An 18864-nucleotide genomic window follows, 5' to 3' on the forward strand; every position below is an offset into this window, starting at 1 on the left:
GGAAACAAAAATACCCCCATCGCATCAAACCATGCAGTCTAAGCAAATTACCATTACCCTACTGTACCCTGTGTGATTATTAATACTGGACCCTGATTAGATTTAAGTTATTCTTAAATTCAGATTCAGTTTTCTTAATTTTGTAAGTCAGATAATAGGTAATTTGTTAGTTACTGGAATCACACATGGAATTTAATTTCAAACCTTTCTTGTCATAAAACCAATGATTTACTTTCAACGTATTATCCTAACTCTTCCTTCAAGGTTTCGCGAAATGCAAAAATGTTGTGTCTTATTTACAATAAATTCCCAATAACACTAAACGCCATAGATAACTACAACAACGCATATCAGGTGATCGGCAATGAGGTAATAAACAGGGATACCACAATGTAAGGTTGTTTTGTCATTAAAATATTTGTCTCATAGTACTTTTTATGTCGGCTGCGCATTATAAAAAACACCCTGTATTATTGTGAAATAAGTGGCTATTTATTTGCACATTGTGCAATAAAAAAATATTATAAATGATACACCATTTTAAATTTAAAGCTTTCTTCATTCCAAATCCAATAATGAAAGTTTGGTATTGAAGACATTCTGTAGATAACCAGATACAGATCTTATCTATCCACTAACCTGTTTCAAGTCTTCTCTAACAAGAAGAAACAAGTCTTCTAGTCAAGCTTTTGTTCGGTGTTACAAACCCTGAATAGATTTTACTTTTAGGAGATGTAAGGATCCGTTGAAACTAAACAATGGTCTTAAATAAGATTTGTTTTATACCTGAATAACTGATTAACCAACCAAAACTGGATTGACAAAAAGCAGGTAAGCGTTAGTTAAAAAAATATTTATTCCTGTTGAATATCTGTATTAAAGATGGAAATTTAAGAGTTAAACTCACAAGACTTTTACTATGTAAAAACTCCAAAGAGGTCAACTTCAAATAATAATATTAACTTCAAATTTAATAAGCTTAATAAGTTAAAAGTAATAGTTTCCTTGTCATAAGGAGTTTTAATCTGACTTCAAGGTTATATGTTTTTGTGTTAAACTAATCTTCTCGGGAGTGACTTTTTCGAAGCCAAGATATTTTTCTTAGCGGCTTGTGACTCTTTTAAATTCATACAAAAAAAGCAGAGAGCTCTGTGCTAAAAGTCAACTTTTCAATTATGAAAGCTTGTACTACTTAATGACAGCAGACTAAAACTATATTTCCATAAACGCAATATAGGTATTCATGGCTTCAAAAAGCTTTCAGATTATGTCTTATATTTTAAAAAACTTTTGCAAAACTTATGACAGCTAGCCTGATCATACTACTGGACCGAATTACATGTGGTTGGTACCAAATGAAAGATATTTTCTTGTAGATGTGCAGAATTCCTTTATAAATTAAAATAGGCTCAAAAATAAGCAGAAAAAATTAATTTGAAATAAAAAAAAATTAACATGGGCATGGGTTGCCATGCTGGTGACAAAATATAAACAGAAAATCCAAACAAATTCCAATCACATGTTTTATTGCCAGTGTGGAGTGACGAGTTTTCGACTACATGGCGACCTCTATAGGAACAAATATAAAAATAAACTTTTCTTATAGAGATTTAACATGGAGCCAAAATTTAATAAAGCTTAGCCTGACCGAATTACACGCGGGTTGTACCAAAATAAAGGTGCAGGTTTAATTATAAAGGTTAAATATAAGTGCAAGTTTAATTTTTTATTTTGAAAATATTTATGTTAATTGGGTCAAAATGGAAATTAAACTTTTCTTATGGAGATTTAACATGGGGCTAATTTTTTAGCTTACGGCAGCCACCCTGACCATACTACTGGACCGATTTACACGCGGTCGGTACCAAATTAAAGGTAATTGTCTATATATTTGCCCTCTTTGCTTCAGATTTCAGATATTACTCAACTAAATGTTATAAAAACGGAAATTAAAATCTCTATTGACTATTTAACAGGGGTAAAAATTTAAGTCAGAAATTAAGAGTGAGATCTGGAGTTCTATTGGACCGATTTACATGCAGGTTGTGTTAAATGAAAGGTAATTAACTCTATATAATTATAGAGGTAATACTAGGTTATAGGTAATACTATTCCTTTATTTAATCTTCTAAAAATGGAATTTAAAATCGTATATATAAAAAACTTTTGCAAAACTTATGACACCTAGCCTGACCATACTACTGGACCAAAAATTACACGTCCTATATGTGCAGGTTTGATTTATATTTTGAGAATACCGTATTTATTTTAATTTGGTCAAAAATGGATATTCAACTTTTCTTATGGAGATTTAACATGGGGCTAATACTATATATTAATAGACAAGCTTGTTTATGAAACCCTTTTTTCTCAGCTCCTGTGCATCGCAGGGAAAATCTATGCATACTGTTAGAAAGATAACTGCCTAGATGTGCAGAATCCCTTTATAAATTAAAATAGGTTGAAAAATAAGCACAAAAAAATTTAAAATTAAAGCCAAAATTAACATATATAGGCCTTATGGGTTGCCATGTTGGTGACAAAATAACGACAAAAATATAAATAGAAAATCAAAACAAATGGAAGAATTTCCAATCACATGTTTTATTTACAGCGTGGGGTGAAAGTAGGGAAGTTTGTACATCACATACTTTTGGTCGAGTTTTCGACCACAGGGCGAGCTCTACTGTAGTCGTGTCAATTAAAAATGTTTTTTTTTTATATTCTTTCTGGAAGATATTTGGATATCTTTACCAAAAGAAGTTGGAAAGGAAAGGGCTAGATACCTAGAATATATCAATAAGTTTTAAAACTTGTGGTTTAGTAAAATTACTTTAGCAAGTTTCACAAGCCTATTTTTCAACCATTTGTTTTTATATTTGATTAACAAACTAAACACAATAATAAATGTCATGGAAATTTAATTTTAAAGAATTTCCACAAATGGATTCTACATAATTTTATTGGCAGTAAGTAGGCTTATTAATAAATATGAGTAAATGGACCCAGTAATACGTCACAGCACCCACCCTCAAATCTATCTTAGTTAACACGTTTAGTGCTGGCCGGTCAGCTAGGACCGGCCACGAAACTTACACGCAGGCCGGCCCGGTCACCGGTGCTCGACCAGGTCCCGCAGAAATTAATCAATCATTGTGGCGTGGTCTTGAGGAGTAGACGGGAGTTATTGTGTGTGCGTTACTAGTATAACCTAACCTCTATTGCGTGTAAATTTCTACTTACAAATTTAATATCTGCACATTTATTGAGGTAGGCTACATCTTTTGTGTTTTTTTATTGTTATATGACATAAAAATTTGTTTATTTTGTTTATTAGTTTGTTCTGTAGCACTTGTCCAGACAAACCAGGATTATGCATAGGGAATTGTTTCAACAACTTCCACAACACAGTTAGAGTGTAAAAAAACAATGGGTGGGAGGGAGGAAGGGGCTGTAAATAATTGTAAATAATAAATAAATAATAAAACTAATATTATAAATGTGAAAGTTTGTGTGTTTGTTTGTTTGTTTGAAGTTCAATCACGCATAAACCACTGGACGGATTGGGCTGAAATTTGGCATGATGATAGCTTACATTCCCGATTAACATATAGGCATATTCTTATCTCAAAAATCCTTTCGGGCTCCGCTCCAGTGGCTCTGTAACTCCCCATTTTAACCTTTTGAGTATTCATATTGAAAGGGAATTAAAGAATTTAGTCAGCTGTTTCAACTAAAAAAGTTGGTTCTATGATATGGGAAAGCATTAAAAATTTATAAGATTTACCAACAGTGTGCAGCACTATATTTTTTTTGCATTTATTAAAACAGCTAATTTGAACTAAGCAGCAACAAAAAACTGTAATTGAGGCGTCGAGAGGCCAAGGGAGATATGTGACTTTTTAAAAATAGTTGTCATGGTAACGGGTTTTGTTAAAAAAGGGTGGAATTTCAACAAATAATTCACTTATATCCCTTGGCCTCCAAACTTAACACCTAAGAGTTGGAAGCCAAGGGGTATAAGTGAATGTATTTTTATTTTTATATTTTTTTTATGACCATGAAAAAAATATAATGACATTTTTTAAAAAGTCACAAATCTCCCTTGGCCTCTTGACGCCTCAATTCGCAATGAGAACTGTCAAAGTAGGATTGTTTACAGTTATGTTTATGTTTTTCATTTCATGAATAATTTGTGATATTTTGCGAATTGTTGATAATTTATTTTTTTCTATTGTTTAGGTGAAGTGGTAGAACATTATGGCTATGGTAGATGTGTAATACTATAAAATACTGTAAATTTAAAAAAGCAAATTTTATCAAACTGTGTCCTCCCTTATTGCAAACGCAAAGCTTGAGTGTAACTGCAATAAGCATTTTATACTTATATTCCAACTCCGTACGAAGGACGGGTACTCTGCTAGTAATAAATATAGTGCAATTTGACATTTTTAGAGTGTTTTACATTTTTACCATAGACGTCATTGCGCGGGCCTGCCCGGTCACCGGTGACCGGCTATTTTGGACGCAATTTTTTTTTTTAAAGCTCAAAACACCATTTCCGACCTTGATTCTCACTTCTGGGAAAAAAGGTAAGATTTTAGGTAAAATAAATTTTCAGGCCCTGGGGAAGCACCCACTGATATTTGTACCACACTCAATGTGTTAAGCTATAACTTCTGGGCTGCAATAGAAATAAATACGCCCATTGCAGCAAAGCTGCTGACTAAGGGAATTTCCACTTGGTTGATTTTATTAAATACTCCCTTAAACATATCCGATTGATTCACTATTTAAAAAATATTAGGTTTAACGAGTACTTAGAATTGCTGCTACAGGTAGTTTAAAGTGTATTTTTTTTGTAAAATATTAATAGCTTAGTAAAAAGTAAATAAATTTGCAGAGTTTGATCAAAATATATCCATAAACAAGCAAACTACAAAAATGTTAGTATCGGGAATTATTCTTTTGCACAGTTTTACAATTAATAAAGATATAAATAAGGCATATTTTAGAAGTAATTTTGGGAAAGCTAGATTTTTCTATGCTGTTAGACCATGTTGAGATGAGTATTTTCCCAAAACTCCCCACTCCCCCCCCCTAGTGCTTTCCTCTCACCCCCCACCTTTTTAGATAAATTTACAGTCTCTTAGAAAATTAGCTATATAACTTTAAAACGGCCAACGGGTAAGGATAACAATGCAATCTTTTGGTCCCACATAGCACAGAATATCCTCAGGATATCCCACAGAGTTTCCAAAACGTCCCAATATCCCATGAGATATAGGAATATCCCTGGGACATTCCTGGGATATTCCCGTTACAATAATTAATTTAATTTTTTTGAGGGTTTTTGATCGAGGCATATATCTTTGGCATATCCCTAGAATATCCACGATATCCTTTTTTCATAATTTATTTGTAAAATCCACTAATAACTCAAGTAGGCCTACTTCTCGAAATATGCTACCGAATACAGCTTTCCCACTCAGCACAGGATCCTGACCACAGTTCCTACATATCCCACATAGATCCCAGGATTTGAGAATGTCCCTAGGATCAATTTAAGATATTGCACATATCCAACACAAACGAATGCATTTTGAGGATATCCTGGGGACTTCCTATGGATATTCTCGGTAGGCTACCTATATTAAAACATATTTTATAGTATTGGATGTATTTTTTCAACTGACAAGCGCTTGAGATACATTATTAAAAAGGATTTCAATACTATTTTGAATTAAAATAACTAATAACGTTACTAAATGATTTATAAAAATTAATCATGCCCAATAAGCAAAAAAATTGTTAAAAGTTGTCGAAAGCTGTATTACAATAATTGTTGTATAACCACAGTTTTAAAATATTTTTATTTAAACTTCATACCTATTACAACAATTTTGATATAAGATTGAAACAATTTTAAAATTGTTTAACAATAAGTTTTTTGCAGTTGAAAAAAATAAGTTTCAATACAAGCTGTAACTGTTTTACAACAATTTTAAAGTTGTTTTACAATCAGTTTTTTTTAGTTTAAGAAAATTAGTTTTAATACAAGTTGTAAACTGTTTTACAACAATTTTAAAATTGCTTAGCAATGAGTTTTTGGCGGTTTAAAAAATAAGTTTTAATACAAGTTGTAACTGTTTTACAACAATTTTAAAAATATATATTTTTAAATTATATTGAGTTTTAGGTACCTCAGCTAACGTCTATGATCTAAAATTAGAGTTTTTCATTTTTTTCAAAAAATGACATTTTTATTACTGTTTATTTCACCAGTTTACATTTGTATTTTGTATAATCCATAATGTTCATACATGTGATACATTTTAGAGATATTTTGCATTTTATTTACCCGTATTGATGTCTATTGATTTATATTTACATCTAACATATTTAAAAAATATTCTCTGTTGATATCAATGAACGATTTGTTTGCTTTAATGATCTATATTGATATCATTTTATGTTTATAGATGTCTAGTGATATGTATTGACTAAGTTTTCAGTGATGTCTATTTTGTTTGTATTTACTTGTAATGATATCCATGAACATCTATTGATATCACTAAGCATCTAGTGATATCAATAGATTTTTTCTATTGATTTCTATTGATGTCTTCCACTAGGGATTAGATTCAAGAAAAATCGATTGTTCAAGTGTTTCTGTGGAATGACTGCAGGGGCGTCGCCTTGGGGGGGGGGTAGGGGGGGAGCCTCCCCCCCCTAGAATCTGGGAAAGAGAAAAGTTGGGAATTTCCTAGCCACGAGTTGGGACAGTTGGGAAGTCAGATACGAGAAAAATATATTTTTAAACTAAAAAAATTTTAAATATTTGCGAAAATCCATCAAAGATAAAAATTTCTTTGACTTGGACGAATAAACTTGACGCTTCTTTGATTTAATTTAACTTTGATTAAACAAGGCTAAACCATGGCTAAACACGCCTTATTTTAAGAAATCAATAATCAATTAGCGGTATAGCTTGTTGGAATTTCGTTTACGAGAAATTTTGTTCCGTATTGGACTATGTTGCCTACCTTGATCCTGTCCTGTGTTGATTATTCTGAATGATTCGTCTCTGAGACTGCTAGTTTGAATTTTGAAAGTGCAAGCAATGTAGCTCTTCTGTTCAATTATGTTGTTTGTTAGTGTTTACAAGAAATTCAAAAATATTTTTCACGTCAGTCACATGAAATATATTTCATACCTTTTTTTGTAGTATTTGGAGCAGGCTAACTGACCGGAGTAGTTGCTAATAAGCAGATTAAAATAACATTAAAGATAGGTTTTGTGTATCGGTATTACCCTTAAAACTCTTATTTTTTAATAACCTAAATGGAATATTTATTCTATGAATATATTTAAAAAATCGACACAAGTTATTTATCATTCCTAATTAAGGATTTACAAAAAAGAATCAACTAATCACTCTGAAACAGATCTACGTGGACAAAACATAACCTAAAATTTGATGTTTGACTTTCACTCTAAGTTTGATTTTTGTCTAAGTTCTAGTTTGATGAAGGTGAAGGTTAACATTTGTATTGTATGTATAAGTTTATTATCAACCAAGTTGAACGTTTTTATTTTATACGAGTCTTATTTTAGGTTTATTCTTTTCTAGACTAGAATAATATTATTCACAACACTGATATTAATATTTCATCATTACAAACTTGTTTCGGCCTACCCTAGTTGTAAGTTTTATGAAAGTTAAAATGTTGATCTTAACTTCTAAAAGTATTTTGATTTCATTATTTTGTAATAAAATATTTTTTCTATACTAATTTGTACTCTGAGGCTTATTTTATATCCCTAAAATGTTACACTGCTACGTCTGCTACCTAAATGGTTTGTAAAGTTTTTTGGATTTGAAACATTACTTGTTCAAGTTTTTTGAAGTCATAAAATTTCATTATGAATTGGTAGAAGTTTTAGAAATTGAGTAATTTTGTATATGTAAAACTAGCTATGTTTTGTTAATGCAAGTTTATAAATACTGAATTGAATGTTACTGCAGTGTATTATAATAATTTGTAGATTTTTAAAAATAGTACAAAAATTGATTTCTAAAAAAAAAACAGTTGGGAAATCTATGTTAAGCAGTTGGGAAATTTGAGGCTTCTCCCCCCCCCCTTGAATTTAACCAAGCAACGCCACTGAATGACTGGATACCGTAAGAGATGTATCATCGGCAAACAGACAAATGTTTGCCTTGTTTGTGCAAGTGGGCAAGTTGTTTATAAATAGAAGGAATAAGGTCGGTCCGAGGACGGAACCCTGCGGCACACCTCTCGTGACTGAGGCGTCAGCAGAACGATGATACTTTAGAAGACCTGTTTCATCGATGGCAGGGATTGCTACATACTGCTTTCTTCCTTCAAGCACAGAAAACATACTACTATAACCCAGAATGCCAACCGCATGGTAAAAAGCATTAAGTGGTTTGAGAGAGCTTTGCCTGTCAATCGTAGGCAGCGCCACCAGCGTTGCTATGCTGAGTGCATGGCAACGCTGGTGGCGCTGCCTACGATTGACAGGCAAAGCTCTCTCAAAACACTTAATGCTTTTTACCATGCGGTTGGCATTCTGGGTTATAGTAGTATGTTTTCTGTGCTTCAAGGTATGATGCGAACCAATCAAGAGCAATGCCTCTAATGCCAGCATCTTGGCACTTGGACATCATGCAACAGTCAAATATTTTGTGCAACCACTGAAAAATTATGTTTTGGACGTCGTGGCACTGAATAATATCATTATTGGATGTCGTGGCACTTGGACGTCATGCCACACTGTGGCTCCGCCCCAGTGGCTCTGTAGTTCCTTCAATTATTTTAAAAATGGCAGCAAATTTGAAAATAGGAAAACTGTGTATTTTATGGCTTTTTAGAATTTAGATGCAATTTGACTTATATTTACATTTTTGCTCCAAACTTACTCGTTTAGGAGCTACATGATGCAGAATGTACACCACAAGCCATTTTTTCTTAGTTGTAACACGCTCTGACTCCTAAACGAGTAGCTTCAGAGAAAAAATGCCAGGAATAAAAACATTTTTAAATTGGATTTATAAAAAAAAATACCGTACGGGGTTTTTCATAAGGAAATTCAAAGTTGGCAACCATATTGTAAAAGCAGCGGGAAATTTTTAAAATTGAAATACATAGGTACCTAAAAGCAACATAATGAAATCAAGGGGGTCTCCCATAAGAAGTTTACTATCACCAATTCTGGAAGTTAGCTTTTGGAACACTTTAGCTGGACACCCTGTATATTTGTTTGTTAGTATATAACTCAAACAAAAATGCTCCGACTTAAATGAAATTTAGTACTAACATGTAAACCTACATTCAAAGGAGTTTGGGAACTAGTGTGCTCGGACAAGGCCACACTAAAAAAAACAGGCCGTAATGCTCGTCAAGCATGACGTCACGATAGAAGAGGGCAATGACGTAGGTATATTTATTTATTTATTTTCCAAGGAAAGATTAAAACAATTAAGCAGCTGATCACAAACGGCAAGAATTACGTCATTGCCGTCTTCTATCGTGACGACATGCTTGACGAGCATTACGGCCTGTTTTTTTTAGTGTGGCCTTGGCTCGGACCATAGGGTTTTACGGGGGGATTTATGGGGTAAAATTAGGTTTTCTCATTTTTGACCCTCAAATAAAGTTTTCCAATTTCTTTCCTAACCATTTTTGATGAGTTTAAAAAGACAAATAATTTAGTAGCCTACCTTGAAGTGTTTTTGTACAGTTATTAGTTACGGAGACAATTTGAAAAAATTGTAAATTTATATTTAATTCCCATGTTATTATCAATTATTTAAAATGGGAACTCTTACTGAAAATAAGTTAGTAAACTGTTGTAGTTTGCTTGTTTTATGGATATATTTTGATAAAACTTGGCAAACTCATCTATTTTATACCAAGCTATTAATATTTTCTAATCGCTTAGTCTGAGCCCTGATAGTCAAGCGCCGCCGGCTGGTGTTGCCTTGTCCATTACATTCTTATGGTGGCTAGAAGGGCCCAAAATCCGTGCACCTCCAATATGTTACGAGATGATTGCATTGTATTTCAACAAATGTAATGATCTATTGAATGTTCAAGATTAATTTATATCACAGTTTATTCAATAATACCTACCAAATAACCATCCAATAAAGTATTTAAAAATATACTTCAATGTTTATTTTGTGTGGGCCCAGCCCATTTGTCCCTGTATGGAAGCGCCACCACTGGTCCTACTATACATTTAAGGGCCGGTACACACCCACCAACTTTTGTCGTGCCCCTGTACGACTCAAGAAATTGTATATCTGCACGACAAGTAGAGAAACAAAGTAGGCAATGGAAGTCGCATGGGGGTGTACACACTAGTGCGACAGCAGTCGTGGAGGTGTCAAAGTCGTGGACGACAAATTTCGAGTCGCGCCCTACACCGACTGGGGGTCCGACAGGCAAGTCGAGTCGTATGGGCTCACGACTGTTTTGAGTCGTAGCGGGACATGGCGTTATACGGCTGTCGCGTCGTTGTATACACACTAGTGCGTTTCGGGACAAGACTGTGGGGCGCCACGCTGGGAAATAATGTGTTTTGGGTGTTTAATTTTCTTATTTTGTCCCTAATAGCATCCAACAGGATGTCAAATGACATTTGCAACATTCTGAAATATCCAGAAAAACTTTTTCCCATAACTTTTCAATTCGTCAAACGATTCACTAAACAGTCCTTTTGTCCTTCTCTGAAGTAAAAATACCCCTGCCGCAGCAAACCTGCCGACTAAGCGAATTTCCATTTATCTGAATTGATTTTCAATTAAAACTATTAAAATAACATTAGGTTTAACAAGTACCTAGGTTTGCTGCTACAAGGAAACTGAAACTAATAATGTGTTTTAGTAAAATATTAATAGCTTAGTATAAAATCAATAAATTTGCCAAGTTTTATCAAAATATATCCATAAACAAGCAAACTACAACATTTTACAATATTCTCCATAAGAATAACATGGGAATTTTAAATTTACAATTTTTTTAATTTTCTCTGTTACCAATAATCGTACAAAAATACTTTTATATACTAAATTATTTGTATTTTTAAGCTCTTTAAAAAGGTCTAAAGTGAAATTGGAAAATTTTGTGTTTTGAGGGTCAAAAATGAGAAAAACCGATTTTTACCCCATAAACCCCCCGTAAAACCCCGTTCCTATGGTCCAATCATGCTAGTTCGCGAACTCATTTAAGTTTATCCCGCTTTACACCTTTAAACCAAATTTTATCAAAATCGAATAAAAATTACTCAAGTTATCGTGTTCACGGACACACATATATATACATAAATCTATATATATACATATATAAAAATTTGAACAAATGGTGTTTTTGGCCTCTGGGGACATCAAAATGAAAAATTAAATCGGTCCCGGGCTTAGGTCTTACCATGCCACCTACGGTAATAGCTACTTCCCTATAGGGAAATTCGCTAAAAGGATCTGTTTGGATACTTCATCTTCTACGTCAATGTTTTCTCCTTTAACAAGAGAAGGAGAAGGAGAACCTCTTCCTCCGGCGACATCCTCACAAATGAGTAGTCCTAAAGCCAGTAGAGTTCGCTGTTGTGTTTGCTGAGTCGTATACCGATACGACAACTGTCGTGAGGTAACACGACTTTGTCGTATGCCAGCACGACACGAACAGCCGTACTCATATGCGTCCAAGTCGGTGTGTGTGTACCGGCCCTAAAGCCAACAGCTCCGGTATACTATAAGTTAGAAGAACTGTACATTTTCTCATAACATACCTTGCAAAAAGAATATGAATATACTATTATTTTCTGGTACAAAAGATCAAGTAAACATAAATGATGAAATTTTTAATAATTTTATAAAATAAGATTTTTTTTATAAAATAAAAAGTTAAATGTTGTTCACTGTAATTTGATGAATTACAGGATTAAGAGATGGCTGACTCTGAGAATATTGTCGAGGAGGAAAATTATACCACCAAACTAACAAGACATGACAAGTCAACTAAGGCTCTGCAAGAGAAGGTAATATTTTGGCATAGTAGATCTAGCAGTGTTTTGAGAAATTGTGGTTATGGAATATGCCTGCATGCTTGCTGCAGTTACTGGTTACCTTAACAGGAGCAGATAACAAAGTAGATGCAGGACCTTCCTACACACGGGGATCAAGTGATTATACAGTTAAACTGTATTTATTTAAAACTGCTGTATTACCTAAAAATCATTTTAGCCTAAAATGTTAATTCTTCAAGAGCTACATACCAAAGCAAATTATTATTACATCAACCTTAATGGAAGAGGGTTCTGACACTTTTATAAAAAAAAAAACATTGTAAACAAATGTTTCATAACCACCAATTGTTCATGCAATTACAGATTTTTTCAATTCAATAAATTTAAAATTCATTAAAAATTTTATTATTTTACAATACAATAACAACTTTTCTGATGTAATAAGTCTTTAAGTAAAATATGGTACCTATCTCCCAATTGGTTATAAGTAGCTACATGTCACCTTCCTTCCGCCACCTTACTGCGGACATCACCACCATACCTCCATGACCACTAAAATCTTAGTTATATCCTCGCCAACAATTCACCTCCATCAACTGTATCTTCCAACGTAGATCCCAGTATAGAGATGTCTTTCATTACTTGGTCATTCCACTTGATTTGTATGAGTTATGACTTGAAACTCTCTAATCAGACCTGTGTGTTTCAATTTTGAAGAGTATACACATATTCGATCTCGCTCACTCCTAAATGATTTAAAGAATTGGCTGGAATTAGTAATAGTATTATTAATTGTGATGTCATCACGGTACCTCCTACCATGGGCGTCCATCTTACTTTTCTATGGGGAGGCCAGGTGTTGGTGCACAAAATAAACCCCAGTAAAAAGGGTGGTCTTAGGAGTACTTGAGAAAAATTATTAAAACTTGGTAACACTTTTTTAAACCTAAATTTGCTTTGTCAATTTATATGTTACTGCTTTGTTTTTTAAAATATGAATACTTACAACCTACTATGAACATTGACCTAATGTGAATCATTTAACTGTGATATTTTACTCCACAGTCTGAAAAAAATCGGTTGTTTTGGGCAGAACTCCTGGACAAAATCATAGACTAGTATGTTTTATCTATGACGAAAATCACTATTTTTTCAGATGTTCCAACAGGAAAACCTGGTTTTCCCGGTCTTGATTCCTAGTCCCCAAACGTACCTTATACTAGGAGTCAGTGGGTATGACCATGGAAGATGTTTACAACTTTAACGTGATCGTGGACAATGTACTCTATTTCACACCGACCGCAAATGTCCATGATTTCACCGCGACTACTGAAGATGTTATCAAGTTTGCCGTGACCGCAGAAGATGTTTATGGTTTTGCAGAGATCATGGATTATGTTCATGATTTTGATGTGACCGCGGAATAGGTTCTCGATCTTGCAGTGACTACTAAAAGTTTTCTCAATTCAGCCGTTACAACAGAATATGTTCTCGACCTTACAGTGACTGCGGAAGATGTTCTCGATCTTACCGTGACCTCGGAAGATGTTCTTTATTTTGCCATGACCGAGCTGAATGTTTTGATCTTGTCATGACCGCGGAAGATGTTCTCGATCTTTCCATGACCATGGAAGGTGTTCTTCATTTTGCCTTAACCACAGAAGATGTTCCCGATCTTGCTGTGACCACAGAAGATTTACGGTTTCGTTGAGATCTTGGAGTAGCCTATGTTCATGATTTTGCCGTAACAACTGAAGATGTTATATATCTTTCTGTTCTTTTTGAATTTAGAATAGATATCATGAACAAACTGCATGATGGTCATTTCGGGGGGGATGACACAGTCCTCCGAGCGGCAAAATCTGTGTTTTGGCAAGGAATTACAACAGAAATCCAAAACTTGATTGACAATTGTGACACTTGCGCTAAACACCAAAACCAGATGTCAGAAAAGATTATTCAATCAGACACTCCTGACCATCCATGGCAAAGAATAGCCGTTGATTACTTTGACTTTGTGAAAGGCAAATACACATTATTTACTTTATTTACATATTATTTACTTGGCCAAGGGTGCCCACAAGGGGGGGGGGGGTGTGACGCAGACTGTGTCATTGAAATTCTTGGGGGGGAGGTTCAATTTAAAATTATTGATTAAATTTAAACTGGTAGGAGGCATGGGCTTCCATCCATATCCTATCCATCCTTTGAGACCCTACCAGGGTGACCATACAGTCTGAAAATTCTGTTAAGTTTGCGTAAATTTATTGAATCAGGAACTAAATGAGAATTTTGAACTTGCACTGGGAAAACCTTTTTTTGTCTGCGGTCACGGTAAAATTACGATCTTCATCCGAGGTCCTGGCAAAATCAAGAACATGATCCGCCTATAAGGCAAGATAAAGAACACCTTCCGAGGTTACGGCAAAATCAAGAACACCTTCCGCGGTCACGGCAAGATCGAGAACATCTTGCCCGGTCGCGGCAAAATGAAGAACATCTTCCCAGGTCACGGTAAGATTGAGAACTGTTAAAGCAATTTCAATAAGCCTGCTTATAATGTCATATAAATCATGAAACATATGACATTATTTATAATGTGTAATTGTTCAGTTTTGTATTGGTGTTGTGTTCTGTTCTGTCTATTAAAAGTTAAATTTAATTTCCAAACAAGTCTTAAAGTTTCCTACTAATAACAGGTTATGGGCCCAGTACGCTGGGCCCAATTCAAATGGGATCATAATTCTTCTTTATAACATATTAAGTCTTCTATTAGAGATAGGTAGTCTTTTTAAGGTATACCACTTTCTCATGCTCTCTGGACATCCTTCTTGAATTCAGGCCATCCATTTTCTGTATATTTCACCAACATCTGACATTCTTCACACAGGATCTGGGCATTCGTTATTTGTTCCAATCTTGACTGTGTTGCTGGAAAGTTTAAAGATACAGTAGAACCTCTTTAATCCGAACCCCCGTAATCCGAACGTCCACTAATCCGAACCCCTCATTGCTGTACTCTATACACAGTACAGCAGTTCTTTATTGTATACTGTATTTAATTTACAGTTTACTGTTTATTCACCATGTTTACTACTGTATTAAATAAACACTGTATTTTACTTTATAAAACATTTTTTTACTTTCCCCAAAATAATGTTGATCAATTTTAGCCATGTTTTAGCTATTGTTATGTAAAAACAACAATATGTTCTGTAATCCGAACTATTCAATAGTCCGAACTACCCCTGGTCCCAATTAGTTCAGATTAACACATTCACTGCTAATGATATGTAATACTTTTATAAATGGCTAAAAAACATAAACATTAACATGATCATGTTAATTGAGTGACAATATATCTTTAATTAAATAAATTTTATACTATAAATTGTGGATTAAAATATATTATGTAATTATATACATCATGTATTATATATCTGCTAATATACTTATGACGCACAAGTGCGTCATTAGCAGTAAACGTGTTTTAAAGAGGTTCTACTGTATTACCTTAATATGTGCCTCTACCTCTTTTGTGAACTCATCCGTGGAGTCTAGGATCGGCGCTCGGCTTAATGTGTCTGCTGCAAACATTTCTTTTACGGGAATGTGTTCGATGGAGTAGTCAAATTTCATCAATCGCATTTTGCATCTCTGAATCCTAGCTGGTGTGGCATAATGGTGCCACGTTTTGGTGACCTGGTCATGTGAATCAAATTCCAGACCAAATCGTTCTTGTTGGAAACGTAAACTGAACACATTTATTAATGCAGAGGAGACAATTTACCGCAAATCACAGGCCCTAATAGTCAGCTTTGATGATTGTTTGATTAATTAATGCATTTATATCACAGAAATATGTACATTGTTCAACTTATGAAATAATTACTATATTACTTGACTGGACACAACGTGAACTGATATTTGATTTTAAGACGAATAATACATACTGGAATGAATGATATAGTGAACTGATACCTTGACCTGAAATTACATATTACAAAGTACTAACACTACGACACAATACCTCAAGGGGGCGTCCCCCCGTTTCCCACTAATTTAGAGATCCATCCTTGGCGGCACCAGACACACGACAGACGTTTGGTCATTCCTCTTGGCCCGCCTGCGGCCTGCGCATGCGCGAGCAGCTCTGGGGTCAAGACTAGGCGGGACATTTGAATACTGGTTGTGTTGTGGAGATTGACACCACAAGATCTCCCCCCCTCCCCCAAGCAGCAAAAAAGGAAGAAAGGGTGACCTCCATGGTTGGGGTGTCACGTTGGTCCATTAAAAAAAAAATATATATATGCTGTTGAACACAAGTAAATTAATATAACATATAACAATAGTAAATATACAATAAATAGTAACAAATAAATATATTACACAAAAATTTGAAACATGAAATATAATGAACTCCGGTAACTGGTGTAATGTTGTGTGAGTGTATGTGTGAAAGTGTAAGAGCTCTTGCTTTCCTCCTTCCACAAGTCACAGTTTGCAGGTTCGAGCTGTTGAAATTAAAAAAATTAAAATAAAGGTTATGGCTCGACCGCAAATTTCAAAAAATATAAAAAATTAGCTAACCTGTGACTGTGTCTGGAGGTTGGCGTGTGGTTGTAAGTGTAAGTGTGATGCTGTCGGGGCGAGCGACACACTGGCGACCGCTACTGTAGATGACACCTCAGAGAAGTGACACCCTAGACTCAGTGCGCTTCGCCAGTGTGGATGCCGGCGACAGGTGTTAAGTGTGGTGTGAGGGTGGTGGTCTTACAAACTAACTAACCTAATATCACTGGTGCCTGTGTGCGGTTTCATTTTGATACGTGTGCAATGCGGCTTTTGTTTTGGTCGTGTGTCATTTTTTGGGGTGAAAAAAGGCTTTCAATTGAGAGACATGAGCTCTCCTAACTGTTTTCCCTGACTTTGGGTCTACTAAAATTACAGTTACTGGTGATGTGAAGGCTTGAATTATTAGGGGTTCGGACCAAACTGGTAAAAGTTTAGCATTCACTTTGTTCACTGCGCTACTTTGATGATTTAATCGATACATCACCCAATCACCTACTTTATAATCAACTGGTTGGCGTCCTTTGTTGTATTGATTTGTTCTGGTTTCTCTGGCTTTTCTGAGGTTGCTGTGTGCCTGTGCCCATGTGTGTTTGATATCCATTGGTTGATCTGGAATGAGACGGTCTAAATTCCAATTTAGTTCAAGGGGGTGGTTGATTTGATAGCCTAGGAATAATTCTGCTGGTGAGAAACCGGTGCTGTTGTGTTTGGCTGAGTTTAGAGCAATTTGGAAAAAGTGAAGGTTTGTGTCCCATTGTGCTTGATTTTGAGAGTGATAGATTCTGATGGCTATTTTTATGTTTTTGTTTACACGTTCGGCGTGACTAGGATTTGGATAGTAAGGTGTTGTTGTGATGTGTTTAATTCCGAATTCTAGGCACATGTCAGAAAAATCTTTTGACTGAAAGGGGGATGCGTTGTCTGATACTAAAAATTTGGGGAAGGCAAAATAGGCAAAAACTCCTGTTTTTAATAGTGATATGGTGGTTTTGGCTGTTGAATTGCGGGCTGGTAAAAATATTGCAAATTTAGAGAATGCGTCAACAACTGTGAGAATGTATTTGTTACCTTTTACTGATCTGGGTAACGGGCCAATGTAATCGATGAAAATTTTCTCAAATGGTCTGGTAGGGACTTCTGACGACAACAAACCTACTTTGGTGTTTGGTGCCTGTTTGGCGCGTTGGCAATCTGTGCATGACCGTACCATGTCTGATATGGTTTGTTTTAATGTGGGAGACCAAAAGTGTGGTTCAATCCTGGACCATGTTTTATTTATTCCTAAGTGTGCTGTACTAGGTGCTAAGTGGTAGTATTTAAATAGTAATGGGATTAAGCGGTCTGGAATGACAATGCGGTGTTTGGTTTGATTCGGGGACTTGTGTGTGAGAATGTTGTCTTTAATGAAGTAATTTGGGGGTGGTTTGTTTGATCTGAGAGATTTTATAATTTTTTGAATTGCGGGATCTTCTTTTTGGTAAGTGGGGATGTCTGTGAACGCGTCAGGGAGTTTGAAAAGTAGGTTGACTTGTTTGTTTGTGAGGGTGATGTATTTGAGTTGTCAGGCTGTACTTCTTCAAACATTCGCGATAAGCAATCGGCGACGACGTTATCGCGGCCTTTTACGTGTCGTACGGTGAACTGGAAAGAGTTAATTAGTGTTATCCATCTAGCTATTTTTCCAACTTGCCTAGGGTGATTGAGAAGCCATGTTAATGCGTTGCTGTCTGTGTATAGATCAAAATGCCTATGTTCCAAATATGTACGAAATTTGTCGAAAAAGTGTGTGATTGCCAAGGCTTCTAATTCGAAAGCGCTGTAGTTTTTCTCGTGTTCATTGGTCGCTCTGGAACCGTATGCTACAGGTAGCAATGCGTCGTCGTATTGTTGGGAGATGATTGCAGATATGCTGTTGCGACTGGCGTCTGTATGTAAAACGAAGGGCAATTCGAAGTTTGGCATCTTAAGGAGTGGATCTCGAGTGAGTGCGGCTTTAAGTTGGTCAAATGCTTTTTGCTGTCAATTGGTTTTGTTCTTTCTCTACTAACTGATAACGTGTTATCCTTTATCACATGTCCAAGAAACTCAATTTGATTGGACGCTAAAGTCATTTTGGAAGGATTGACGGTTAAACCTGTTTTCTTTAATCGTTGTAGTACTTCCTGTATGTGAATTAAGTGTTCTTCGAAGGTGTTTGAATATATTACTAGATCGTCGAAAAAATTATAAATGAAT

General features: G+C 35.1%; 1 protein-coding gene across 2 annotated transcripts in view; it reads left to right on the forward strand.

Moving 5' to 3' along the window:
- The first annotated feature begins 689 nt into the window (after positions 1-689).
- LOC128983541 (zinc finger protein 652-B-like) overlaps positions 690-18864 on the forward strand; it is a 32268-nt gene continuing 14093 nt past the window's right edge. The window contains exons 1-3 of one of the 2 annotated variants that reach the window (XM_054402847.1): positions 690-831; positions 1812-1875; positions 11968-12066. In XM_054402847.1, the coding sequence (XP_054258822.1) occupies positions 11977-12066 (90 nt within the window). In that variant the 5' untranslated portion in view covers positions 690-831; positions 1812-1875; positions 11968-11976. The remainder of the gene's footprint in view (positions 832-1811; positions 1876-11967; positions 12067-18864) is intronic. The other variant, XM_054402846.1, reaches the window with a different exon arrangement.

The sequence above is a fragment of the Macrosteles quadrilineatus genome, unplaced genomic scaffold, assembly GCF_028750875.1.
Source record: "Macrosteles quadrilineatus isolate MER2022 unplaced genomic scaffold, UCM_ALF_1.0 Scaffold_1__1_contigs__length_201487025, whole genome shotgun sequence".
Taxonomy (NCBI): Eukaryota; Metazoa; Arthropoda; class Insecta; order Hemiptera; family Cicadellidae; genus Macrosteles; species Macrosteles quadrilineatus.